At 38.4% G+C, this 27,056-nt stretch overlaps 1 protein-coding gene and 2 long non-coding RNA genes across 3 annotated transcripts; 2 read left to right on the plus strand and 1 right to left on the minus strand.

The window, feature by feature from the left end:
* The first annotated feature begins 1,624 nt into the window (after positions 1-1,624).
* On the plus strand, positions 1,625-25,503 carry LOC122976156. Its single transcript, XR_006400842.1, has 3 exons — positions 1,625-1,636; positions 1,921-1,930; positions 25,417-25,503. It is a non-coding gene; the product is annotated as an uncharacterized LOC122976156 (long non-coding RNA).
* LOC122976058 (NLR family CARD domain-containing protein 3-like) lies at positions 5,690-12,335 on the plus strand. Its single transcript, XM_044344324.1, has 9 exons — positions 5,690-5,814; positions 5,895-6,032; positions 7,652-7,730; positions 7,886-8,114; positions 8,273-10,073; positions 10,180-10,353; positions 11,058-11,231; positions 11,544-11,590; positions 11,737-12,335. Exons 1-9 carry the CDS (start codon positions 5,726-5,728, stop codon positions 12,318-12,320), a joined length of 3,315 nt encoding a protein of 1,104 aa, XP_044200259.1. The 5' UTR covers positions 5,690-5,725; the 3' UTR covers positions 12,321-12,335.
* On the minus strand, positions 16,207-20,268 carry LOC122976130. Its single transcript, XR_006400807.1, has 4 exons — positions 20,167-20,268; positions 19,690-19,793; positions 18,251-18,522; positions 16,207-18,111 (listed from the first exon to the last, which is right to left on the minus strand). It is a non-coding gene; the product is annotated as an uncharacterized LOC122976130 (long non-coding RNA).
* Positions 25,504-27,056: the final 1,553 nt, after the last annotated feature.

Here is a 27,056-nt window from a genome sequence, read left to right on the forward strand (position 1 = left end):
ATAGTTTCAGAAAGCCGAGGGATAACAATCATTGCAGGTGACTTATACCTAATCATGGACCCAAGTATGGATACACAAAGTGATAGACAACATAACTCAGATCAAGCTGCTAAAATAATTAGAGGAGCAGCTGAGGAAATAGGGCTGATGGATGTGTGGAGAACTCTCCACCTGAAAAAAGAGATTATACCTTCTTTTCAAAGACTTACTGTAGATATTTGAGGCTAGACTATGTCTTTATGTTTAATCATGTACCAAGGGTAATAGAATGTAATGACTATGAAACTGAACGTTGATCTGGAGGTGGGTCATACTGTTTGGAGACTAAATAACTCCCTGTTACAAATGGAAGACTTTAAGATTAAAATAAGATCAACTATTAAAAGTTACTTAGGAATTAATGATACAGAGGATGTTGAACCGGTCACACTGTGGGAGGGAGCAAAAGCAGTACTGAGAGGGGAAATTATATAATTTGCTTCATATAAAAAGAGAGAGAGGAACAAAAGACTCAAGGAAATAGAACAATCAATAAAGATATTGGAATTGAAGCATAAGGCAAAAGGAAACTGTGTTTATTTGCATTCTTTAAATGAACTAAGGAAAGAATTTGACTGATTATTAACTGAAAAGGTAGAGAAATCATTGATGTTTACTAAACAACAATACTTTGATAGTGGAACAAAGGCAATGAAAAACCTGGCCTATAAATCGAAAAAACAACAGATAAATTCTATTCTATCAAAGACCAAACCAGGAATATAAGTGTAAAAGGTAAACAGGAAATAGCACAGGAATTTGCAAAATACTACAAACAATTATGCAGCCCTGACAATAATCTGCACCCTCAAAATAAAATGAAAGAATATCTATCCGGAATAAAACTACAGCAGAAAACAGATAAACACAATGCAAACCTGATTTTGCCAGTTATGTCAGAGGAGATCAGCATAGCAATAAAGAAATTAAAAAAGGGTAAATGCCCAGGGAGTGACGAGTTCAAAGGCAAATTTTAGAAGGAATTTGATAAAGAATTACTGCCGATTTTAGAAAAAACATTTAATTGGGCATTAGATCATAGTCAGTGGGCAAATACTTGGTGCAGCTCCAAAATTATAGTCATACATAAATAAGGCAAGGATCCTACTGACTGTGGATCTTATGGACCAATAACTTTATTCAATGTAAATCAACAATTATTAAGCAGTATCCTGGCAGACAGATTGTCAAAAATTATTCCGCATATTATGGACCCACACCAAACAGCCTTCATTCCAAAGAGACATTAATTTGATAATGTAAGACAAACTCTGAATATAATAGACTACTCACAGAAAACAAACACTCAAACATTGATCCTCACTTTGGATGCTGCAAAAGCCTTTGACAGGGTGTCCTGGTCTTTTATATTATAAACCTGTGTTATATGACACTTTTATTAATGGCTTCAAGCAGTGTATAATACATCAAGAGCCCAGGTCAGGGCAAAAGGGGCCCTGTCAGATAGCTTTAAATTAAATAGGGGAACAAAACAAGGGGACCCACTCCCACCTTTAATTTTTGCGATCTCTATCGAACCTCTGGCAGCATACATCATAGCGATCAATGAAATTGAAGGTGTGAAAATAGCAGAGGAGTACCACAAACTGGCTTTGTATGCAGATGATGTGGTTCTATATATCACAAACTTAGAAAAATCATTACTAGCTCTTATGAAAATCATTAACAACAATGGTTCAGTATCAGGGTACGAGCTTAACATGCGGAAGTGCAAAGCAATGGTTTTAGGTGCCCCTGTCTGCAGAGAACTGAAAAAGGAATATCTATGGAGATGGGAAAAGGATAGAGTCAAATATCAGGGAACTGTGATACCAAAGAATATCAAGTTATTATACCAACTGAACTATAACTGCTTAGAAGCACAAATCAGGTAAGATCTGAATCAGTGGAGAACTGTTTCCCTATCACTAGGTGGAAGAATAGATGCAATAAGAATGAATATACTCCCTCATTTTTTGTTTTTATTTCAGACAATAGTCCTGTATATAAGTGCAAATGCTTTCAAAAGCTGGGACAAAATGATAAGCAAATTTGCATGGGACAATAAAAAACCAAGAGTTAAACTGAAGACACTTAAAATGGCTAAAGAGAAGGGGGACTTGCTCTCCCCAATCTAAAGCACTGCTTTTATGCAGCCCAAATGCAACCAATATGTACCTGGTTAAATGATAACTCTGAAGCAAGGTGGAGGTCAATAGAGAAGTACATGTGTCGTGTTTCAATAAAAATAATACCTTTCTGTAAAAAGAGTCAGCGAAGGGCACAAGTAACTGACAATACATTAATTAGAAATACTCTGGAGACTTGGGGTAGAATGAAGAAAAACTGGGGTTTGAGGGATGACCTAATTGTACTGAGAGAGATAAAGGAAGACCCTGAATTTACCCCTAACACACAAGATACAGCTTTTAATACATGGGCACAAAAGGAATTGAACATATTTGGACAGTGCTTAAATGAAAATGGAATAATGTCATTTGAATCCTTAAGGCAACATAACCATTTACCACACTCCCACTTCTTCTGATATTTACAAATGAGAAGATATATCCAGAATAGTAAAATAGGAAGGAAGACCAGCAGTGATCTTCATCCACTTGTGCAATTTTTGATAAAGAACTATAGTAATGTCAGAGTGCCACATCAAATCTCAGCAGTTTATGCTATCTTAGAAAATAGCCACAAGCAACAAGACATAAGAGCAAAACTAAAATGGGAAGAAGAACTTAACACACACATATCCAAGGACACTTGGAAGGAAATGAATTGGAATATACATACAACCACAGCATCTCCCTACTGGAGAGAGTATGCATGGAAAATACAATCACGTTATTTCTTAACACCAGCACAACAACCTAAATACAATTGTACTTACCAAACTGCTGGAGGGATTGTGGTGAACCTTATGCCAATTTTAGTCATATCTTTTGTTTATCTTTTTCTATCTTAAATGGTGTTATTCATTTAAATACAGACTTTGTGTTGTTAGGCAAAAAAGTAGATAAATACGAAATAAAAATGATAAATACTTGTTAAGGATATTGCGTATAACAGCACTGAAACAGATAACAAGAGACTGGCTCCACAAAAACATTTGACAGACAAATGGAGAGACATTGTCCAACAAATATATCAGGTGGAATACTTAACTTATAAAATCAGGGGGAATTTGAAGCGATTTGAAAAAAGATGGTCCAAGTGGTCAAGTTATTATAGTTACATATAGTAAGTTATTATTCTGGTTTTGTCTTTACCTTTGTCTTGTTTCATAGTTGAACTTTCTCTTTAGTAGCTGATGTATAACTGACACTTTTTAAATATTTTTAAATTTTTTAATATGGTTTATTGGTGTTGAATTTACTGAATATTAATGAAGCTTCCTTTCAAATTCAGTCAGTGTGTGGTAGTGAATGTAAATCCTCCATGCATACACATTTTACATATTGACCCTAATAAGTGTGACTCCTGCTGCTGTATCAGTGAAATACAGTATTGTAGTGACTCAGTATGGCTATAGCAGGGCAGTAAATACTCTGATTATTTATCTATGAGTCCATATCAGTAAGTTTAAAAAGATCAATGTCCATATTGACATCAGTATTTGTAGCGGTTGAATAATATATAATGTAATCTGTGTTCATTAAACTGACAGCATGCAGTTTATGTTCTCACCACCAGAAAGCCAAAGCTTCAGAGTAATACTCCACATTTAATACAGATATTAGACAGATTATAACTGTACTGATCATTAATCAATAATGACTCTTGATGATAATGATCGCCATATGTTTTAAAATTGATTAATGGAACGGACTGATTAGTTCATGTTAATGTTTGTCAGTGTGACTCTGTGAGCAGTGATTTATGAACTCCAGCTCTCAACCATTCAAACAGTAGCTGAGTGTTTGTGTTCACATGAGGAGATTTCATGTATTAATCACACTTCAGCATCTCAACTTTACTCTGACAGAGACTTAGTCCAACCGGTCAGACTGCATGCCACACACACACAGATGAAAGACAAGAAGCTGCATTAGTTAAATGAATTTGATGAAAATGCAATGGCAAACACTTTTCTGACAGACGTGGAGTGGAGAGTCTTTGTCTTCAGCAGTTTGGACTGTTAACTGTAAGTTTGCTTTGTTTCATAGTTGAACTTTCTCTTTAGTAACTTCAGGGTTTGTTTCTTGCTGTATGATGTTTTTATTTCATCAGAAAGTTTGGAGAACTCTCATGTTGGAAGATAAATCTACATGTTGTTAAATGATTGATTTACTCAATCAAACAATATTAATGAACAGCTGATGATTATTTCCTTTCTTCAGCTCTCACAAATCAAACTAAATCTACTTTTTAAGGTTGTTTCCAGCAGCGTAAAGTCAGACACTACAGTATAGGCCTGCTACTGTTTCCTGTGAAAGCTTTAAATCAAATGTGAGTTTCTCTCAGAAGTTCACGTGTGCCATCACCACATTAAAACACTGTCGGCTTTATGGACAATTTGATCAAAATTAAACTACTAAATTAAAAACACTATAAAATAGTTTCACTCTACATCAAATGACATTTTATTTGCATCATTGAATGTCTCACAGCAGTTAAGATCTAACATCTGCTGTTGTTTAACAAGTTTGTATTTACTGTAAAAGAAGTCATATCAAAGTAAATGTGCCCTGATTCTAATCATTTAATAAATTTGTGTTCGTGCGTCATGTGCACTACTAATGTGACAACAACATCAAAGAGAACTAATAGATAACTGAAACTATTGACATCTTGTTTGATGGTGTTGAATTTAGTGAATATTAATGAAACTGAAGCTTTCTCAAATTCAGTCAGTGTGAGTCAGTGAATGTAAATCCTCCTCCATGCATCATGTGTGCTGCTCTTCAATTCACTGCAGCTTCATGACACCATCTAGTGGACTGATAGTAGAAGTACAGCAGCTGATGGAAGCTTTCTCTGACTCACACTGCTGTCTGGCTGCATTCACACTGATATATAACAGAAAATAACAGCCAATCACAGGAGGAGCAGCTGATATTTAGGATTTGACAGGAGAAATGATGTAAAGGATAATTTGTGTTTCCTCTCCAGGTGAAGGTAGAAAGTGTGTGTGACTGATGTGGATGTGACTTCAGCAGCATGGATCAGTGTGAGAACAGAGAGGAGGGAGTCCCTCCCTCTAAACGCTCTCGGTGTGGGGAACATGACAGCCAGACCAAAGCTCAGAGGTGAGATGAGGATCTCTAACTGTCCATCACTGTTCTCCACCATCATTATTCACACTCAAAGCTATGTGTATGTTGTATAGAAGCCCCGATCTGCCAAGACCAGATTTTGCTGAACCTGAACCTGGACCTGAAACTGAACCCAGCTGTGTATCCTTCAAAAGCGACCGGTCAAAGGATGATGCTATTTATTTTAAACAAAAACATTCATCTAATCAAAAGTAAGTTGTTCTCAGTATTAAAAGCAGGACAATATGAGCTAAAATCTAAATCAGGATTAATAGTTGTCAGTTGAATTATTTGAGATTGAAGGTTTTAGCTCAATGACACTGCACTAAGAAAAAAATAAATATTCAAAATAGTAATTGTAATAGATAAAATAGTATAAGGTAGAAAGTGTGTGTGACTGATGTGGATTTGACTTCAGCAGCATGGATCAGTGTGAGGACAGAGAGGAGGGAGTCCCTCCCTCTAAAAGCTCTCTGTGTGGGGAACATGACAGCCAGACCAAAGCTCAGAGGTGAGGTGAGGATCTCTAACTGTCCATCACTGTTCTCCACCATCATTATTCACACTCAAAGCTCTGTGTGTGTTGTATAGAAGCCCCGATCTGCCAAGACCAGATTTTGCTGAACCTGAACCTGGACCTGAAACTGAACCCAGCTGTGTGTCCTTCAAAAGCGACCGGTCAAAGGATGATGCTATTTATTTTAAACAAAAACATTCATCTGATCAAAAGTAAGTTGTTCTCAGTATTAAAAGCAGGACAATATGAGCTAAAATCTAAATCAGGATTAATAGTTGTCAGTTGAATTATTTGAGATATATGTCATTTGCTGATATTTCTGATATGAGTAAGAGACAGAACTCAGAACTCAGAACTGATGCAATCTTTGTATATGAAGTTCTCCAAAGAAACATTTTGGCACAGTTACCTAATGCCTGGGACACAGAGCCCGCGTAAACCTTGGCAGTGCATCGATGAACTGCTGCATCTCTCGCTCGCTTGCAGCGTCCACACAGACAATGTTGCTGCTGTGGCACTTCTGCTGCCAGCTCTATCTTTCTACATAAAGTTTGGCCTTGATAATGGCCATCAATAATAGCACATTTCATATCATTTCATTATAAATTTAATTTATATTTAGTTAAGTCAGAAAAATGTTAAGAAGCATGTGCTCAATTGTTCAAAATAGATAAATAATATGTGAAGTGAAAGCATCTTTCTTTCTGATGGGCATGGTGGGGTTTGGTTGGGGATACTTCTGTGTCAGCCACATACAGTCCTCACAAAGGACATGTTTTTTTTATTGATTATATTAATAATTCCGCCAGTTAAACCCTGCCGTCACCACTCCAAGTGAAGAAAATCCCTTCACACAACACAAGTTCCCCAAACGAGCCAAACACACTATAAGGAGAAATATATAAAGACAATTAAGGAAAGTAACACCACTAAATCTCCACCTGGAAGCAGGTGGAACAACAGGCAGGAGCCCTGGTTTGCACCGTGCAGGCTGACCTGCAGTAGTGACACCTCATGTCTTTGACATATTCTACAGATATAGACATTGAAACCATAGTGAAATGTGTAATTTTGTTGGCATGATGTTAATATAACTGTCAAATGGTCATTTTCTCTGTCTATTTTTGCTGAGAACCACGTGCGTCATGCCAAAAAAATAGGCAAGACCCTGAATCTCTAGATGACACGCTGCAGCAGCCAGAGACGCATGTCTCACGCAGGCTGTGTTGCTACTCTAACCTGTTAACATGGTCACCAAAATGAAAAGCAAGAGGTTCCGCGACACACAGGCTGCACTGCTCATGCAGCCTGTGTGTCCCAGGCGTCAGGGAGTCTTTAGATGTTTCACTTCGAGCAGTGGACTGAATTTAATTTTAGATGACTTTTGTTCTCATGTTGTTGTAAGGGGGTGTAGAGGACTGCTTGTCCCCAGCATCAGCACCGTAGCTGCAGTTTGAAGCTTTTATTATGTGCCACCAATTAATGAATCAAAGAAGATTTGCTTATAGTTTGTGTCCCTGATACAACCACACACTGGCTCTAACTGCCTTGCTCCAGGGCACTTCAGCAGTGTGCAGTGAGGGAGGGAGAACTTCATGGAGGGTTGGTGAGAGCTGTTGGGACTAAACCAAACTAACTCTGAGCTGAAAGCTACAAACAGATTGAGCTGTTGATTCTCAGTGGGATAAGCAGGACTAGCAAAGCTTTACCACTACAGGAAGTCATCTGATTCTCTGTTCACATTCAAATATCACTTAATGGACATTTAGCTTGTATTTGTCTCTGTGTAGATAGACGTAATGTGAGCTCATTCTTCGTGATTCCTTCACAGAGCGGACCAGGAGAGCTCAGAGGATCCCAGTGGTCAGTCTGCCCAGCAGCATCAAACACACCTGGACTCCATACTTAAGGTCTGTACATGTACAACAATTACTTTTACATCTATTCTGTTCACAATCATCTCCATGCTGCACTTTGTAGACCAGTAGATTGTCTCTCCAACATGGATCTGATGTTTGCTACATGATTTTAGTTTGATTGTCATTCATATAGTATTCTGTTCCAGCTGCTGGAGGAGAACATCATCACTTTTGTGAAGAACGAGCTGAAGAAGATGCAGAAGGGTCTGAGTTCAGATTACCCAGAATGCTTAGAGAGTCAGAATCAGGATGAGGAGGTGTTGGATGATGAGGAGGAAGAGCAGAGGAGGAGCAGCAGAGACGCATTTCTGAAGATCACGCTGCACTTCCTGAGGAGAATGAAGCAGGAGGAGCTGGCTGACCGTCTGCAGAACAGTAAGAAGGTTTCTATAAAAATTTAACTGGATAAATGAGATATTTACTGATGTCTCAAACGATGGAGGAAAACAAATTCATATAAGAATTCTTTAAATTGTCATTTTCTTTATTAATTATCAATAATCATTGATCCTATTTCTTGTGTGGTCACTCAGAAACTCCTGCTCCAGTTGGTCAACGTGAACTCAAATCCAAGCTGAAGGAGAAATTCCAGAGTGTGTTTGAGGGGATTGCTAAAGAAGGAAACCCAACCCTTCTGAATCAGATCTTCACAGAGCTCTACATCACAGAGGGAGGGACTGCAGAGGTCAATGATGAACATGAGATCAGACAGATTGAAACAGCATCCAGGAAACCAGACAGACCAGAAATAACAATCAGACATGAAGAGATCTTTAAAGTCTCACCTGGGAGAGATAAACCAATCAGAACAGTGATGACAAAGGGAGTGGCTGGCATTGGGAAAACAGTCTTAACACAGAAGTTCACTCTGGACTGGGCTGAAGACAAAGCCAACCAGGACATACACTTCACATTTCCATTCACTTTCAGAGAGCTGAATATGCTAAAAGAAAAAAAGTACAGCTTGGTGGAACTTGTTCATCACTTCTTTACTGAAACCAAAGAAGCAGGGATCTGCAAGTTTGAAGAGTTCCAGGTTGTGTTCATCTTTGATGGTCTGGATGAGTGTCGACTTCCTCTGGACTTCCGCAACAATGAGATCCTGACTGATGTTACAGAATCAACCTCAGTTGATGTGCTGCTGACAAACCTCATCAGGGGGAAACTGCTTCCCTCTGCTCACCTCTGGATAACCTCACGACCTGCAGCAGCCAATCAGATCCCTCCTGAGTGTGTCAGCATGGTCACAGAGGTCAGAGGGTTCATTGACCCACAGAAGGAGGAGTACTTCAGGAAGAGATTCAGAGATGAGAAGCAGGCCAGGACAATCATCTCTCACATTAAGAAATCACGAAGCCTCCACATCATGTGCCACATGCCAGTCTTCTGCTGGATTACTGCTACAGTTCTGGAGGATGTGTTGAAAAGCGGAGAGCGAGCAGAGCTGCCCAAGACCCTGACTGAGATGTACATCCACTTCTTGGTGGTTCAGGCCAAACTGAAGAATGTCAAGTATGATGGAGGAGCTCAGACAGATCCACACTGGAGTCCAGAGAGCAGGACGATGATTGAGTCTCTGGGGAAACTGGCTTTTGAACAGCTACAGAAAGGCAACCTGATCTTCTATGAATTAGACCTGACAGAGTGTGGCATCGATATCAGAGCAGCCTCAGTGTACTCAGGAGTGTTCACACAGATCTTTAAAGAGGAAAGAGGGCTGTGGCAGGACAAGATGTTCTGCTTCGTCCATCTGAGCGTTCAGGAGTTTCTGGCTGCTCTTCATGTCCATCTGACATTCATCAACTCTGGAGTGAATTTGCTGTTGAAAGAACAATCAACCTCCCAGAAGTATGAAACTAAACAAGAATCTGCAATGACACAACTGTACCAGATTGCTGTGGACGAGGCCTTACAGAGTCCAAATGGACACCTAGACTTGTTTCTCCGTTTCCTCCTGGGTCTGTCCTTGCAGACCAATCAGATTCTCCTACGAGGCCTGCTTACACAGAAAGAAAGTAGCTCACAGATCAATCAGGAAACAGTCAAGTACATCAAGAAGAAGATCAGTGAGAATCTGTCTGCAGAGAGAAGCATAAATCTGTTCCACTGTCTGAATGAACTAAATGATTGTTCTCTAGTTGTGGAGATCCAACAGTACCTGAGATCAGGAAGTCTCTCCACAGATAAATTGTCTCCTGCTCAGTGGTCAGCTCTGGTGTTCATCTTACTGACATCAGAAAAAGATCTGGATGTGTTTGACCTGAAGAAATACTCTGCTTCAGAAGAGGCTCTTCTGAGGCTGCTGCCAGTGGTCAAAGCTTCCAACAAAGCTCTGTAAGTACAAAGACAGTTAGATTTATTATTTAAATATGCTGTTATATTTTCAACAGGACAGAAAAATGAATAACGTCTTATTTGTCTGTTTTGTTTTCCTCTCCAGGCTGACTGACTGTAACCTCTCAGAGGGAGGCTGTGCAGCTCTGTCCTCAGTTCTCAGCTCCCAGTCCTCTAGTGTGAGAGAGCTTGATTTGAGTAACAACAACCTGCAGGATTCAGGAGTGAAGCTGTTGTCTGCTGGACTGGGGAGTCCAAACTGTACACTGGAAATTCTCAGGTCAGGATTCATAATCTTGTTCAACAGATGACCATTTACTGTATAATCCGAATGATATTAGAGGACAAACATTGAACCTGTGTAGGATTGTCTCTGCCAATATGATTTGTCCAATCACTTTTTACTAAAATTCAGTAGTAGAGAATTAATTTCCATGCAGATTTTTATTGTTTTCTTTTTTGCTTTTGTTGTTGACTTATTTGATACCACAGATGATTTTACAGTTCTTCTAAATTTGTCTGAAAAACTGTTGTACCTGTGCAGTCAAGTATTCACAGGGGGTTCCTCAATCACCTGTATTAGGCTGTAGAGCAGACGAGTCTGTGCGGTGGATACTTTGATAAACCATTGTGTAGTCACATTTTATGGCAGGAGGCTCCTTGATTTTGTGTAGTTTAAAATGTTTTCAACATACCAAACCTGAAAAGTGCACACAGCACTCTGCTAAAAGTGCATCTTTATTCTTCCTTTTGGCAAAATCTTCACTCCTTATGAACACATTTGAATGTTTTTAACATTTAGATTACAATGACGATGTAAAAATATGCTGCTGAGTCAACCCTCTGACTTTTCCCATCTGGCTGGATGCTCAACTTTCTCAACTAGTTAGTTATTTAGTTTGGAGACAGTTTGTTGTTGTATCTGACTGCACACAGCAGTACTCTCAGACTATCGGACATGTGTATTGTTTTGTGTGTGTTCAGTCTGGCAGGATGTCTGATCACAGAGGAAGGCTGTGCTTCTCTGGCCTCAGCTCTGAGCTCCAACTCCTCCCATCTCAGAGAGCTTGACCTGAGCTATAATCATCCAGGAGACAAAGGAGAGAAGCTACTGTTTGCTGGACTGGACGATCCACACTGGAGACTAGACACTCTCAGGTATGTAGAGACAATGTCTGATAGAGGAAGAAGAGCTGGAAACATTTTCTCTGTCAGAGCTGATCACAGATCTCAACTGAATCTTTGAGTTTTTGTTATTTCTAACTGAAGTTTCCTGTAAATGTTGAAACCTGATTAGACTCAGGCAGGGTTTCTGAAGGATTGGGATACTACATTCAGATTGGATAAAAATCTATCAAAGCCCAACGCCACATTTGAACAGAATAATAAAAGAGTAGACTAGAGTGATGTAACATCCGTGTTTGCATGCTGAAAGAGAACATGCAGCTCTGACCAACCTCCTCCTTTCAGGCTGCAGCCTGCTGGAGTCCGTTGGTTGAAACCAGGTCTGAGGAAGTGTAAGTGTGTTTTTCATTTCATTAATGAAAACAAAGCAAATTTGACATCACTCATTCTCATCCTACTGAGGATGAAGATGATGTCATCATCAAACAGATGATAGATCAATAAGTGCAGCTGCATTGTGTCTTGTTCTCTCCATAAGATTTCTGTGATCTCACACTGGATCCAAACACAGCAAACAGAGAGCTCAAACTGTCTGACAACAACAGGAAGGTGACACATTTGGAGGAGGAGGAGCAGTCATATCCTGATCATCCAGACAGATTTGATTACTGGCCTCAGCTGCTTTGTAGAGATGTTCTGACTGGTCGCTGTTACTGGGAGGTTGAGTGGAGAGGATGGGTTTATATATCAGTGAGTTACAGAGGAATCAGCAGGAGAGGAAACAGTATTGACTGCAGGTTTGGAATGAATGATCAGTCCTGGAGTCTGTACTGCTGTGATGATGGTTACTATGTCTGGCACAACAACACAGGTACATCCACCTCTTCCTCTTCCACCTCCTCCTCCTCCTCCTCCTCCTCCTCCTCCTCTTCCTCCTCTGTCTCTAACAAAGTAGCAGTGTATGTGGACTGTCCTGCTGGCACTCTGTCCTTCTACAGAGTCTCCTCTGACACACTGATCCACCTTCACACCATCAACACCACATTCACTCAACCTCTTTATGCTGGATTTGGGTTTAGGTCAGGTTGGTCTGGTAACTCAGCTTTTCTGTGTTCTCAGTAGATATACTGTGCATACCAGTATGTAATATCAACATACTTTGAATCAGCAGAATAAAGAAATGACACTAAGACTCATCAGATGAATACCATGTAACCACAATGTCCCTGGCTAGATTCTGTTGGAGGAACTTTGTTGCATGTCATACTCCTCTCTCTGTTTCCATGCTTCCTGTCTGCATCTCCACTGTTAATTATGAATCTATAAAACAAAATGCCAAAACATCTATTTTATTATTATATTAGATTGATAATGATAGATTGATCAACCTGATACTGATTTATATACAGATTCATTTTTAAGATATATAAATAAATGATGGATTATCAAATTGCCAAAGTGATCATAACAATATTGGGCATTGCTTTGAATTTCTGAACTGTACCACAAATTGTTGCTGTCTGTCTGTAAATAAAGATTTCCTATCTTTAACTCATCGTTGTTATTTCTGGTACTGATCTTGCTAATATTGATACTGATCCGGACAGAAATGATCGGACAGTATGTGCAAGACTTGAAAGTTGACTTGTGACTTCTCATGTTGGCTCCATCTGGTGGGAGGATGAAGAGTGACAGTGAGCTAACAGCCTCCATGTATTGGAAACAAGCAGGTAGTTCCAGGTCTGAAAAGTGAAGCCAATGCGAAAGAGCCTTAAACCTGCATTCTCTCTAATGGCCATCAGGGGGTGACTCCACTGGCTCCAAAAAGAAGTCTGTTTGTATGGTGGTAGTCAATAAGAAAATTACCCTACTTCTCACTTGATTTATTACCTTTCTTAATGACTTAATGATCTCAATCCCTAGTTTCAAGTCTTCTTCAATACAGCATGATGTTCATTTTGTAAATTATGGTCCCATTTAATTTAAATTTGATATTAAAGCAGAGTGTGCTTTACGTTATGGCTACCTTGTGATTGACAAGTTACTACCACGGTGACAACGTTGGTTAGATAATGTAAACATGGCATAATCCCAGATTCACAGAGTATAAGCATAGCTGTAGCAGTCACTTTTTCAGTGTGTTTTCAGTTCATGAAGTTAGTTGTAACGTTTTCGTCACCTGAAAAAGTCATGTTCAGCATTTGGTTGTACTAAAAGACCATCTAAGGAGTCGGATGTTCAGTTTTAATGGTTTCAAGCCTGTTTTTTGCTAGCAAAAATTAGCATTAGCATTATCACAGATGACCGTAAATGCATCGTGCTAACCAATCTAGCAGCTAGCATTACGGTCAGCTCCACCCTCTTGTCCAAATATGGTCACCTCTAATCACTTCAGGGTCAAAATGCCAAACTCAAGGCTTCAAAATGCAAGTCCACCAACCAATGGGTGACATGGCTGTCCATTATTTTATACAGTCTATGGTTGAAAATATTGTTGAAATACCTTTACTCTGTTTGCATGTCCCTCTTTGTATTTTGAATAACATGATGTTTGGCTTTAATTTGACTTCCATGACAGTAAAAGTAAGAGCAGATGCTTACAATGCTGCATTCATCTCTTCCTCAGTTTTCATTGTTTCTTCAAATGAGTGAAACAGCGCCCCTCTTGATTGTAACAGCTGGTAAGTGTCAGTCTGTCTGTGTGGTCAAAGACGGTACTGCCCTCCTACAATTGAGACAGTCATGTGGAGTCTATTAAAGGGAAGCCTGCTGATGAAAACAACAGGAAGTAAGTGATATTCATACTGACATTATTAGACAAATCAACACTGCTGTTCACATTGATGCTAGCAGATATGATCATGTTTTTTAGTTGATTTGAGGTACCATGCCTGATCCTTCAGAGAGAAATTGCCAGAAAGTTTTTGAATGTTGAAAGAATTTTGCTAACATCACTTCATATACAGACGAGTGCATCATGGCTATTACATTTCTACTGCATAGCATGGTTAACACTCAATGAATTGTCTTTCTTTAGGAACTGCTTCTCTTCAGTTGTCATTTTAAACCAAAACTACTGGATGTGCATGCTGTTGATTGGTTGATTTTGTTCCAGGTAACTTACTGAATGTAACAATCTTTACTGTATTGAACCACACTGGGTCGGTCAGATGTTTAACTTCTCACCAGCTCATTTCAAATTTTTCACCGTCTTGTAAAATCACAAACTCTGAGATTTGAACCTGCAGCTAATTGTATTAAAGCTCTCACTGAGGTAAACAGTGGTTGTTAAATAACTTACAAGTTGCATTGTGGATAATGTGGGCATCAGGTTTTGAAAAGGAAGAAGAATTTGTGGAATAAAAAAGATGTTATCTTTTTCTGCTGCATTAATTGCTACAAAAAATTTAAATATGAATCCACAGAGTGCAGTTGTCTTTCAGATTTTATTGTAATATTCAGTCAATCATTTGCAAATGGACCTCTGAGCTTGTTGGACTGAGAGATACTGTATGAAGTTCAGTTATCATATTTATGCATACAGATGCATGCGTCACAAAACATCCCACATTTATCAAACTAACAGTTGTCTTTTAATCAATACACAGTATTCCTTCTTTCCATTCATAGCTCTATCTATTGTCATACCTTAAGGGGTTTCTTTCTCTGCCTCTATCTGCTGAGAATTAAAAGTTGAAGGCTGAATCCCACAGCTTGCTTTTGTTAACTTATCCACACCTGTTGGGAACCAGCAGTGGAACATTTTCACACAAGAAGCAGAAAGGACAGAGTATTATACTGTGCACCTAGCCCTAAGACAGAATAATATAAGCCAGTGCACATAATCATTAACATAAGAGTATAAATTTCCATTACAATTCCCCATTTTAGCATTCCGTGCTAACTTAAACCTTTAGAATATCTACCCTATTTACTGTGGGCTCCATCTGACCCAACAATATTCCACAATATTTTAAGCAGATCTGAATTCAGTTCCATACACTTGAAACACAATTATGTTGATCAATTTAGCTCAGGTCTTCTGGTTATAGTGATGTTAGTTCTCAGATATTAGCATGAAAAACAATACCTGCTGATTAAACTTAATACTGGCATTTTAAGGCCTACAATCAATGTTAAGTAAAAATTTGAAAACAGTAAGAATGATAACACTTTAATGCATAGTTTAAATCAAAATATTAAATCACTGTTACATATTTTTTATCATGATCTTTTCTCCAAAGTAATATTGCAAAATGCTGTCTTTCGCTAATATTGTTATGTAGATCAGAGCAGGTAGACCCAAATGCAGGAGACTGCAGGCAGAGCAAGGCTGAAGATTAACGTCTTTACTTTAGGCTCATGCAGACAAAACAAAGCTGGCAGAGCAAAACAGAAAACAAACCAAAGAATTCAACAAAACTGAATTGAAAACCTGGACTTAAATACAAACTAAACTGATGAGGGGATGAGGTGCAGGTGGAACCGGAGAACAAAAAGGAGCTGATTGGTTGGGAAGTCACAGGGAGCAGGGCAGGGCTAATGAGGTTTAATGCAGGACAGGTGCTGAGCACAGGCAGACAGACAGGAAACACAGAGTGAACAGAAAACACAATACAGTGGAAACCACTTATAATGATCATGGTTACAGTGAGCAACCACTTACATTGATTGGGACAGAATCAGCGAAACTGCCTGTTGCATTACTTTATATTCATGTAAAAAATATACAAATGTCTATTAGATGGTAATCTGCATGAGAAATAAAGAAAAAGTAAAATAATCGGTTATAATAATTATCTGCTTATAGTGATCAATTTGACCCGGACAGAAGTAATAACTATAAAAGGTTTCCACTATAAATCTTCCAAAGCTATGGTTGTGGTTGTCTCATCTCCCTGGGCAAAAGCTTCTGAAGTTTTTGGGGATGCACTGAATGCTATTTGGATCATGGTGACAAGTTTTCAAACACACCAGGAATAAACCCATATGCACAACTCACAGACAATTCAGGGTTTCAAAAAATCTTTACTGAGTAGGCAGGTTTGGTACACAGGCAGTCAGTCAGCGGAGGTAACCAAAACATAAAGGGCAAGACAGAAGCTAGGTCAAAAATCAGATCCAGAGTCAGAAAAACACAAGGAGGCTATCACTAGTATGGACTAGGCTGGAATGCTTGCAGCTGAGGGCTAAGACGAACTGGCACAGGGAGCAGGGAGCATGCAGACTAAATACATAAGGAGAAGGGTAACTAGACGCAGATGGACGACATTAGAGGATAATGACGATGACAGGAATGGGAAACACACAAGAGCAGAAAGAAGATCTGAAAGAAGAGGGGAGTTAGACACCAAAGTGAAACAGGAAATGCAGAAATGAATATTGGGAAATACAAAAACATGACCTTTAGATAGGACGAGACATGACACATGGTGTTATTCAGATTAAATTTGGTTATCCGAAATAAGTAATAATTGATTATTAAAGGATAATTAATTCACTGATTGAGTGTCATAATTGATTCATCCAAAATTCTGGTATCCCAATTAATAATTATATTAACAAAATAGAGGGTGAAATCTGGTCAAATGATTAATGCTCAAATTCAGTCATAACCTGGGTGTGAACTACAGGGGAGCTAGGGGGAGCTTGGCTCCTCTTAATAAGACATGAGCTCCCCTGAAAACATGATTTGTGAAATTTTGGGGCTCTCTAAAATATTGGCAATATGCTATTTTTGCCATGCATTTCTATTTTTCTGCATCGTCATCATCATGGATCATGTATAAAATTAGATAGAAGATACCAGCATGCATGCTATTCTTGCCATCACCATCAAAGCGTGGCTGCGCAATGTCATAAACTCAACTTACTTTAACCCAAGGAACTCATGAAATTATAATTCCATTTATGGTGTCATGCCTGTCTTGTACAGCTTCTAGTTCTTGCATTTAGTTCCCTTTTGCAATGTTCACTTCTTTAGAATCGAGGTCACCATGTAACATGCACTTCAGCTTTTCTATTTCTTCTTTCCTAACAGATGAGACACTTATTTTGTCTACAAAAACAAGGTGTGAGACATTTCAGTGAGCCATCTTACTTAAAACAGAACAATGTGGTTATAGCATATAAAAGGTCATAGATAAGGTCAAAAGTGCATCATGTTCTTTTAAAGGCAAAACTGATCAGTTGAATACACTTCTACACTGCATTAATGATCATCAAATTATTAATACAATGATATAGTAATTTCTCCATCAGTGCACTTCTAATATCATTTTTTCCTCTACATGGTGAAGTCATGTGGAAAAAGGGGAACACCAAAAGGAGAAACTACAATATAATATGGCTGACTCGACCACGTGGGGTGGGTGACGTCATGTGTGGGTAGGAGTGAGGAGACACACAAAGGAACTGATGAATCAGACTGGAGAATTGGAAACACCGATCTGAGTTGAGCATGAACTGAGGGTGCCCACTCTGTGTGTGTGTAGGTTAGTAAGGGCAAGAGAGAGAAATGCATGCAAAGTCTAAATGGGTGAAATCACTACAAAAGTAGAGCTGAATCAACAGTCAGATCAGCTGAAACAACACAGCTTCACAAGTGGAGCTCTAAAAAAGCGTTTAACAACACAACATAAGCATGTAGCCCTCAAGTATAACATGCAGCATCTAACATCAAAGCATCAACGTTTAGCATCAAACAACATACTCTCTCACAACTAAGTCTGCCCAGATGTCAACCCAAGTTGCAACCAAGTTGCTCTAATAAGTGATAAGATGTGTGTTTCATCCATCTTTTTTCAATGAACCATGTCGCACGGGTCCAGCCATGTGGCAGAGTTTGGGAGCCCCATTTTCGTAAGCTAGTCAGTGGAGTCAGGGTTCACCTCTGTCCTGTCCATGTGTGCAGCTGTAGAGTGAGAAGCAGAGATATCATCGACATCGGAAGAATAAAAGGGACTTGATCATCTGCGTGGCTTGCAGTAAAGTTAACTGGTTATAAACTAGTAATTACTTGAGTACTGAACAAAGCTTAAGTTGAATCTTACTCTAAATTGTGACCAAGTGGTTAGGTTGAGAAAACATTTTTTCTTTGTTCTTTTGTTCTTGTCTGATCAGCTTGTCTCTTTCAGCCTTGCAGCTTGTCACAGGATGATGTCACAGGTCACAGGTGACAGTGGCCAGTGACTGTGGCCACCTGGCCTGGTTCAAACACTCTTTCCTGAAGTCCTTTATCACCACCCAGTCCCTGGGCTCAAGGTTGTGTAGGCTGCCAGGTCTTTCTTGAGGTAGGGCTGCTTTCACCTGTGTGTGGATAGCACTAAGAGCAGAGTACAAGTTTACACATGATCTCAAAATCTCATCAGTACATTCCTCTGTGCCAGGGAGCTGTCAAAGACACAAGTTAGCTGTTCAAACACCTGCCTACATTGGTCTGCCAAATAGGATTTCAAAAGGACTGAGATTATTTCTGGGTCATATGTGTGCCTTCATTTATGTTAACGCCAGGGGGAGAGCCTTTATCCAGCTCAGCCCTGTATCAGCACAACATTTGGTCAGTTTGTTTTTGAGAGTGCCATTTTCTCTCTACTGCCCCTCCACTCTGTGGGTGGAAGGCACAGACTTGATTAGGTCAATTTCCAGATAGCAAAATGATTGCTTTATTTACAAAATATGTGCCATTATTACTGCTGATTTTTCTTGGAATCCCAAACCTAGGTATTATTTCTCTTATCAACATCTTTGCTACAGCACTAGCATCCATGTTACTATGACTAGACAGTATTTCTTCTCCTTGCCTTGACTCAGTTCAATAAAATCCATTTGTAGGTGATAAAAAAATTCATCTGGTCTGGGATGTGCACTTTGTGGCATTTGTTGTCCCCTGCCAGCATTGTTTTTGGCACAGATTAGACATCTTTCACAAATTTCTTCTGAGTAATTTGAGAAGCCTTTTGTGTAATCTGTTTACTTCTGTCGGCATTCCCCACTTTGACATGTAGTCCACACCATGTGTCAATTTTGCATAAAAGGGAAAGAGATATTTATGTTGACATGAGTTACCATTTACCACTGATGTGTTCAATCTGGTGTTGCTCTGTCCTGTAAATCTTTAAGATCACCTGTTGGTGTTTCAGGTGTAGGGGTATTTGTGCTCAGCATCACTACATCTGCTCATGCATCTCCTGTTGAGATAGAGTCTGTTATATTTGTTGTGTTGTTTGTGTGCGTCATGTACCACCCCATAGCATACCAGCTATCTGTGTAGATAGTAGCGGTTTTCTCCTTAGCCAATTTGCATGCTTCTGTGAGTGCTTTTAGTCCTGCGGCTTGTGCAGAAAAGTGAGTGGGCAGTGTATGGGTTCCACTTTCAGTGTATCATGTTGTGTTACTACTGCATAACCTGCTCTTTTTACCCCAGTGTTGTGATCTATGGATGCTGAGCTGCCCACAAACAACTCCAACTCAGTGTTAAGCAGTGGTGTACCTTTGAGGTCAGGCCTTGGACTGCACACCTGGTTTATTGCTGCCACACAATTGTGGGCCTCTCCTCTCAAAACATCCTTGAGTGAGGATTGGCCTGCCGAGTCCCTAAATCAGACACAACCGCGCTTTATCAAGTATCGCTTCAGTTGTACCTCTGTGTAACAATATGAGATTACACACTCAGATTGTGATCATGTATGTGGTTGAAATACTTTTTGAAAGTAATTTTAGTTTGACAAGCTATTGTTTTGTGAGTAGTTAAGATATAGTTTAACTTTTTGGATTACCTGCATGTAAAATACCAAGCATTAACTAACATTCATATTATAAATCAACAACATTAGGTAAATGTTACATTTCTGGAACTACTGTTTCCTGATACGAGGCTAAACATGAGTTTCTGAGCAGCTTTTTTCAATTCTGGTTTAAAATTTGAGAGCAGCAAAATGATCAGATTTGAACTGATGAAAAGAATTACCTGTACTGAAGTACTGATGTGACTGTGATTGCACATGAGTCTTCTCACTGAGTAAAAACAGGTGATCATCATTAAACTCCTCAGCTGTGATTGATTCACTGACTGTTGGACATGGGCGGAGGTTTCCTTTCAACTTAGGGGAGGGAGGGTCACATTAAAATTTCCCCTGGGAACTTTTAAACATCAAACACTTTATTTCCTGCATTCAGGTGAATTTTTATGCAACGCTTTGTCCTTTTTCTATATCAATTAGTGGTGGAAATGTCTTTATTTATGTAAAGGAAAACAAAGTTCAGGCAGCAGGTGACAATTCAGAATATAATGGAATATAATGCAGTAAGGCTCTCAGGCATTCTTTCAAATATTTATTCTCCTGCAGATCAACTTCTCTCATTTCATATTATCCCTGCTGAGTCAACACACATACAGGCATGATTTACTCTTCTGTCCTCTTCTGTGTCTTTTGTTTGGGGAAGTAACCTCTTTAAATGTGCATGTGGCACCTATTTACTTTATCTATGATAAATGAATTCATTTTAAGTAATTTACAAACCCCTGGACTTTAATAGCTCATATGTGTTTCAGCAAAATTTCTGCTCATGTTCAAAACTTTCTGCACATTGAAAACAACACTGTGTGTGTGTGTGTGTGTGTGTGTGTGTGTGTGTGTATGATTCAGTGGTTGTATTAGCTCATAATTCATATTCATATTTTGGGAGTAATAAATCCAGTGCATGTTGTTATTGGGGGTGATGTGTGTCCCCTGAAATCTACACCTGTGCTGCTGGAGGAAGAAACTGTTGTGATGATGTTCATTCAACACATTTTGAGCTGAACTAAAGGAACTGATGTTATTTCCACCTCTGGTCTGTAGTAGCTGAAGAGGCAGCAGCTTGCTGTTACCATTGGTTTTTTCCTCACGTTTGTTTCTCTGTTTCGTTTACATTTTTGTTTCTATAGTCACGTGAACATAGAACATGAAACATAGAACTAAGGTATTTCCCTTCATTTGAAAAATTGTCCTGGAAATGATCAAAAATGCTGCGAAACAGATTTCGTGAGGGCAAAAAAAGCCCTGCTGATGACCCATATTTAAGCTTAATTGAACAATTGGCTTCACAGAGTTTTAATTACATTACAGAAGAAATCTCCAAAGCTGAATTTCCTCAGCAAATGATAAAGAAAATAATGCTCAACAGTATCGAAAGCCTTAAAGAAGTCTGAGAAGAATTAAAAACTGTTTAATTAAATGTGAATAATCAAGTAAATCTAAAACTAGTCTAAAAATATGAGATTAGAAAGATTAGAAAACACTCCTGAGTGTCGTTCAGGAGTCTCATGGTCAAACTGTGTATCTGGACTGGTTACAATCACAACAAATAGTGATGACAGATTTTATTTGTAGGAGCTTTTTTTAAGAAACTAAAGATCTAAAGAAACGCACTGAAGCTTCTTTCTACATTTTGTTATAAATCTACAAACTTTCCTCTGACTGGACTACAGAACATTCTGCGTCTTTAAGTTAATTTATTGACAGTTTTGTGTTGGAGCAGCTGACAGCAGCTGGTTTATTAAAAATGTCTGAGTGTGTTTATTAATGAACGATGATCAGCTGTTTCCCAGCAGGACGTGTTCATGTGTCGCTGCTGTGAAATCTTCCCCCGCAGCCTCTCCACATCTCTGCTTGTCTCATCATCTCGTCCTCTCTCAGGCTTCGTTCTCGCCGCGACGCTTCCTGCTGACAGTTCACATTTAAAACCCAACAGGAAAAGCTTTCTGTTCAAAACTTTTTCTGTTTTTTGAATCATAGACGCGTCAGATGATCCAGATTTTAAAGATCATGTGACATTTCTGTTTCCACTCAACAGCTTTGATTCACTTTTGTTTTGAATAAATTCATTTGATTATTTCAGCTACATGATTAAAACGTTTCTTGTTTTATTTGCAGCAAGAGAAAAGAAAGGAGATGATTTCTAACAATATTAGCTTTGTAAACGCAGAGCAGCTCAGAAAACAGGAGGCCTCATGAAATATAAAAACACCAACATGTGTGTTTGATATCTAGAAAAATACAGATTAAGTATCAACTTCCAGCTCGCTCTGATTTGTAAAAACATGACAACGGTTTTTTTTTGTTTTTGTTTTGTGAAACTAAAAAATTTCACTTTTCTGTCCCGCAGTCAGACAATCGATCGCTGTCACGTCACACTGGACCAGACTTTCTTCTTTTTATGATCAATGTAATGATGATATGAAGATTAAAAAAATCTTCATATCATCATAAAATCCTCAAAGTGTTAAAATTAGAAACTAAAAAGTGACAAAAAAGAGAAAAGAAATAAAGTCCAGCTTCTCTCTGCAGGTCAACTAACAAAACTAAGAGCTGAACTTTCTGAACATTTGAAGTCAGAATCAAAGAAAACAGTAAAAGTCAATCATGACATTGATTACTGATCAGTCATTACCTGCAGCAGAGTTGCAGTCTTTGTGGACGTCCTCTCACCTCAGCTCATTCATTTGCTTCTTTCTCTGTAAGAAGTTGACAGTTGACTTGTTGTTCATGTTGAACAGTGATCAGGTACAGGAAAATATATTTCAGTTGTTTTCAACAGCTGATCGATCCATAAGAAAAAGATGTTGAGAAGCTTTTAACTGTGTGATGTTGTGTAACGTCATGGAAACAGGATATCATGTCATACTGCAGCGAGCTGAGATGTGCTGTGATGTTGATATTTATCTTCAAATAAATCCTCATTCAACATCTTCTCTGCCTCCTGGACTCAATATAAACAGAAAAACAAAAGATACACAATTCTTATCATTAATCAATAAACATGTGGGTCCTTCCATATCCAACCCCCTCCAATCCAATTTACAGATTTAACCCAACTCTTCACCAGTGCCCAGGCACAGGCAACATGCACTGACAGAAGAAGTTTTTAGCTTAGGTCAGAAAAGACAAAAAAAATCAAATAAGATAAAAATGGTTTATTTATTTTTTGTAGTGACGTGGCGTCCATGTTTCGGCGTATTCCATAAGCTTCCTTCTCCTACTTAATCATTTCTATTTCTTCAGTGATCTATTCTTTGTGTATTTAAAGCAATCAAGTTATTCATGATTACTTTCTTTGTGACCAGACATGATGAGAGAAAGATCTTCTTATTCTTTGAAGATACGCCACTGAAGTTATGCAGATGTCCCAGTATACATGACTGTAGTGTGAGTGGAATAACTATATCAGTGTGGATTATCGCTGATTTTGTTGTTCCAAACCACAGATCTTTCATTTTATTGCAGAGTTCCTTCAGCTGCACCACATTTTATACACTTACTGTATACTTTATACAGCTGTGACAGCGTATAATAGAATCTGTTTAGTTTTTTAAATTGCCTTAGTTTGTATTTGTACAATAGAACAGCTGCATTGTGTTTTTTCATTTATCATCCCAGGAAATATCATCCTCTAGTTCATGGAGAACTCTGATCTATTTCATTGCACAAGTCTTAAACTGATTGTTGGTGCTTTCATTTAATATTGTGTAAAACATTTTAACTATTTTCATTGAACAAGTTGATTTAAAAAAAGTATGTTTTCAAATGTGTGTGTCAGTGTTCTTTGTTTATGGGGATATTCTTTTTAATAGAATGCAGTTAAGTGATGTAATATAAGTATTCACTTTTTGGGATATTATGTTCAATGATTAATTCATCAAAGGTTTTAACAGTTATTATAAAATATGTGATACAGTTTAATGATTCCATTATTGACCTTGTTGTTTACTGTTATATTTGAGTTCTGTGTTAATTCCAGGATCTTTGTACATGATTTTAAGATGTTAAATGACGCTCCAGTTGAGCTTCACATGATTTCCTTTGGAAATATTTTCATAAAATACAGACATTTCATGTCAATGTTTAAGCTTTGTAAAATATTTTCTTCAGTGTGTTTCCAATCTTTGCTCACAGAGGGATCAAATACCTCACTGACAACCACAGACAGACAGTAGTGACAGAAGTTGGGTAGCTGAAGTTCACCTTTTTGTTTGAACTGGACATCATGTCCTGTGTATATGAAAACTTTCTTGTTGTTTTGTTCTCTCTCGTTATCTTGTTCTTGTTCTGTCGTCTCATCGGTCACCATCAAAAACTGAACCCTCTGTTGGTGTTTCTATTCATCAGGTCCATGGGTTACATACCCGAGTCGGTCTACAGAGGGAAAGTGAGTCCAGGAGGTTCTAACTAGATCCTGGATCTATTGGTATCTGGCGTGTTTCTTCAGCTCCTCCACACAGCCGAAGATGTCGTGCTTCTGTCTTCTTCTGCGAAGGAAACAAAGTGTATTTCTGCTTGATATTAAAACATCTTCAGACTGTTTTTTATGATCACTGATATTGATCCTCGGTGATCAAACTAAAAAGCTCCTTTACTTCTTCTGTTGCAGGTTTTCAACATGACTCATGCTTGTAGTATTTTGAGATATTAAAAATCTCACCTTCACCTATGTTGACCCCGCCCTCCTCTCCACCTGAAACACACAAAGGAAGAAGCTCAGGGAATCTGCTGAGAGCTGAACTTTGTGATTTCTTCTTCAGGCTCTTATTTTGCTTTCAGTCCTCTCTCCCCTCTGTGTCTCTGCTGCATCAGAAAGCTGCTGGTTAGAAACTCAGTGATCTGGAAATAAGGAGGTGTGAGACTTCGTCTCGCTTTCAAACACTCTCTGCTGTAGGTCACAGAAACACGACGCTCAGAGAAAACACGGGAGAACGAGAAGAGTCAAGGTTTCATCTTCAGCACGAATCCTCAGAAAATATAGACGGCAGGAGGAATGTTTGTCTTTGAGCTGAGAATGTCAGGATGTCATCATCTCAGGCCTCAATCAGCCTGAAAGACAAATTTCTTCATTAAATAGTCTTATCATTATTTCCATTTCAGAGAATAATCATCAGCCTTATTTAACAAGTTAAATGACAATTTTTCAAATGCTGCTGTTGGTCCAACCAACATAAATAATATGTTGAGTATATTATAATTCTATATATTGAAGCACAAAAGTGTCATCCTTCCATTTAGTCTTGATTTATCTTTCTAAAGTTTAGCAGCTGCAGCATTATTTGGATTTGTAGTGATTGATAGACGTGCAGAGTGAAACTGTGCCCCCTACAGGTCAGAAGGAAGCACTGACATATGAATGAAAATGTGTTTAGTTGAAGTCATCCAGATTGAATAGTTGGAGTTTGTTTGTGTCTCAGCTGCAGGCAACAGCAGCGTGAGGACAGACAGCAGGATGAAGACGCTCAGCAGCCGACGAGTCATCATGTTTCAGCCCAACTGAAGAATCAAACACAACAACAACACGTGATCAGAGGATTTGAAACTCCTGAAACTTGTCATCATTTCTCTTCAGCGCAGCATCAGTCTTTCATTTCAAACCAGTTTGAAAATCTGGTTTACCTTCTACTTCAAGCTCCTGAAATCAAACTAACTCAAATCTGACAAAACCAAACCAAGAGCTGTTTGATACTTTTTACTTTCTATTTTTCTATTATTTATTATTATTATTATTATTATTATTATCATCATTATTATTATCATTATTATTATTATAAGAAAAGATTTGATTTGTCTTTTTGGTTGAAGATAAATGTCCAATCAGAAGCAGAGACATCCAGATATTAAAAGAACAACATAAAAGCAGCAAATATACAAAAATCCCTGAAACAAAGAAGGAAATATACAGTCAAGATTTCAACATAAATGTGGATTGTAAAGCTGCTACACAAATAAAGTTTGATTTTCCAACATGTGAAAATGTTCAGGACTGTAAAATCAGACACATGTTTATTTCTGATAAGAGTTTCTTAACGGACTGTAAAAGTCTTATTTGGTGACATTTGGAGAAAGATTTAGTTTTTCCAAACCTGCATGTTCAGCATGATGGAAATAGAAAACAGCTGTTAGTTTGGATGAAGTTTAACAGCAGGAGTCCAGATGTTTTCTTCATCTTTCAAATGAAGTGAAAAAGAGAAAAATTAGAGTTTTTCTGTGCTGAAGTAAAGTGGAGAACTGTACCTGGATCTGTAGATGTGATGGTTTCTCCTCCATGCTTGCAGCTCTGTGTGCAGTCTGTGTTTGGATGTTGAGCTGAGCTTTTTACTGTCTTTACTTTCTTTCTTATTTTCTCCTCTCTCAGCTCCTCGTCACATACCTGTTCTGACCTCTGACCAGCTGATTCTCACAGCAGAAGAAGACAAACGGACGTCTGTATTCACTTTGTGTGCAGAAAGTTAACCGACACAGGTGTTTCTCTGTTTTCTTCCTGGAGAAGAAAACACTTGCTTTTTGTCCAAAGCACATTTTCCAAATATAACTATTAATGTTGATGATTTATATCAAAATGTGACCTTTTATTCAAAGTTGAGTTGTGTGAAGGTTGTAGAAATGAGAAACTGACCCTGCGCTAAACTGTGTGTGAATAAAGCTTCTATTATTATTTATGATCCTTTTTTTTAATGGACATAACAGGTGATACTGCAGATACATTTATTTCTGCCTGAGTAACATGAACATACAAATGGTCAACTTTACTTGGTACACAAAACACAAAAACAGGAAATAAGAAACATTTCAAACAGATTGTAAACAGATTGATGATCCTGTAAATGAGCTTTCTATTGTGGATATTTAGTAAGGCGTTAAACTGTCAGCTGTTTGTCCTCTAATATTCTGTTCACATACAGCCAGAGTTGAAACAATTAGTCCATTCATTGATTATCCATCAACAGAAAATTAACACTTAATAATCATTTGAGTCATTTTGAAGCAAACATTTTCTGCTTTTAGCTTCTAAGGTGTGAAGATTTAATGCTTTTCTTTGTCTTACATGATAATA

This window comes from Thunnus albacares, chromosome 24 (assembly GCF_914725855.1).
Source record: "Thunnus albacares chromosome 24, fThuAlb1.1, whole genome shotgun sequence".
NCBI classification, from domain to species: domain Eukaryota; kingdom Metazoa; phylum Chordata; class Actinopteri; order Scombriformes; family Scombridae; genus Thunnus; species Thunnus albacares.

Coding starts and splice junctions, on each gene's coding strand:
- LOC122976058 (XM_044344324.1), top strand. CDS start 5,726: ATGGATCAGTGTGAGGACAGAGAGGAGGGAGTCCCTCCCTCTAAAAGC. Junction 8,115..8,272: donor GGCTGACCGTCTGCAGAACA/GTAAGAAGGTTT, acceptor GTGGTCACTCAG/AAACTCCTGCTCCAGTTGGT. Junction 11,232..11,543: donor TGGAGACTAGACACTCTCAG/GTATGTAGAGAC, acceptor TCCTCCTTTCAG/GCTGCAGCCTGCTGGAGTCC.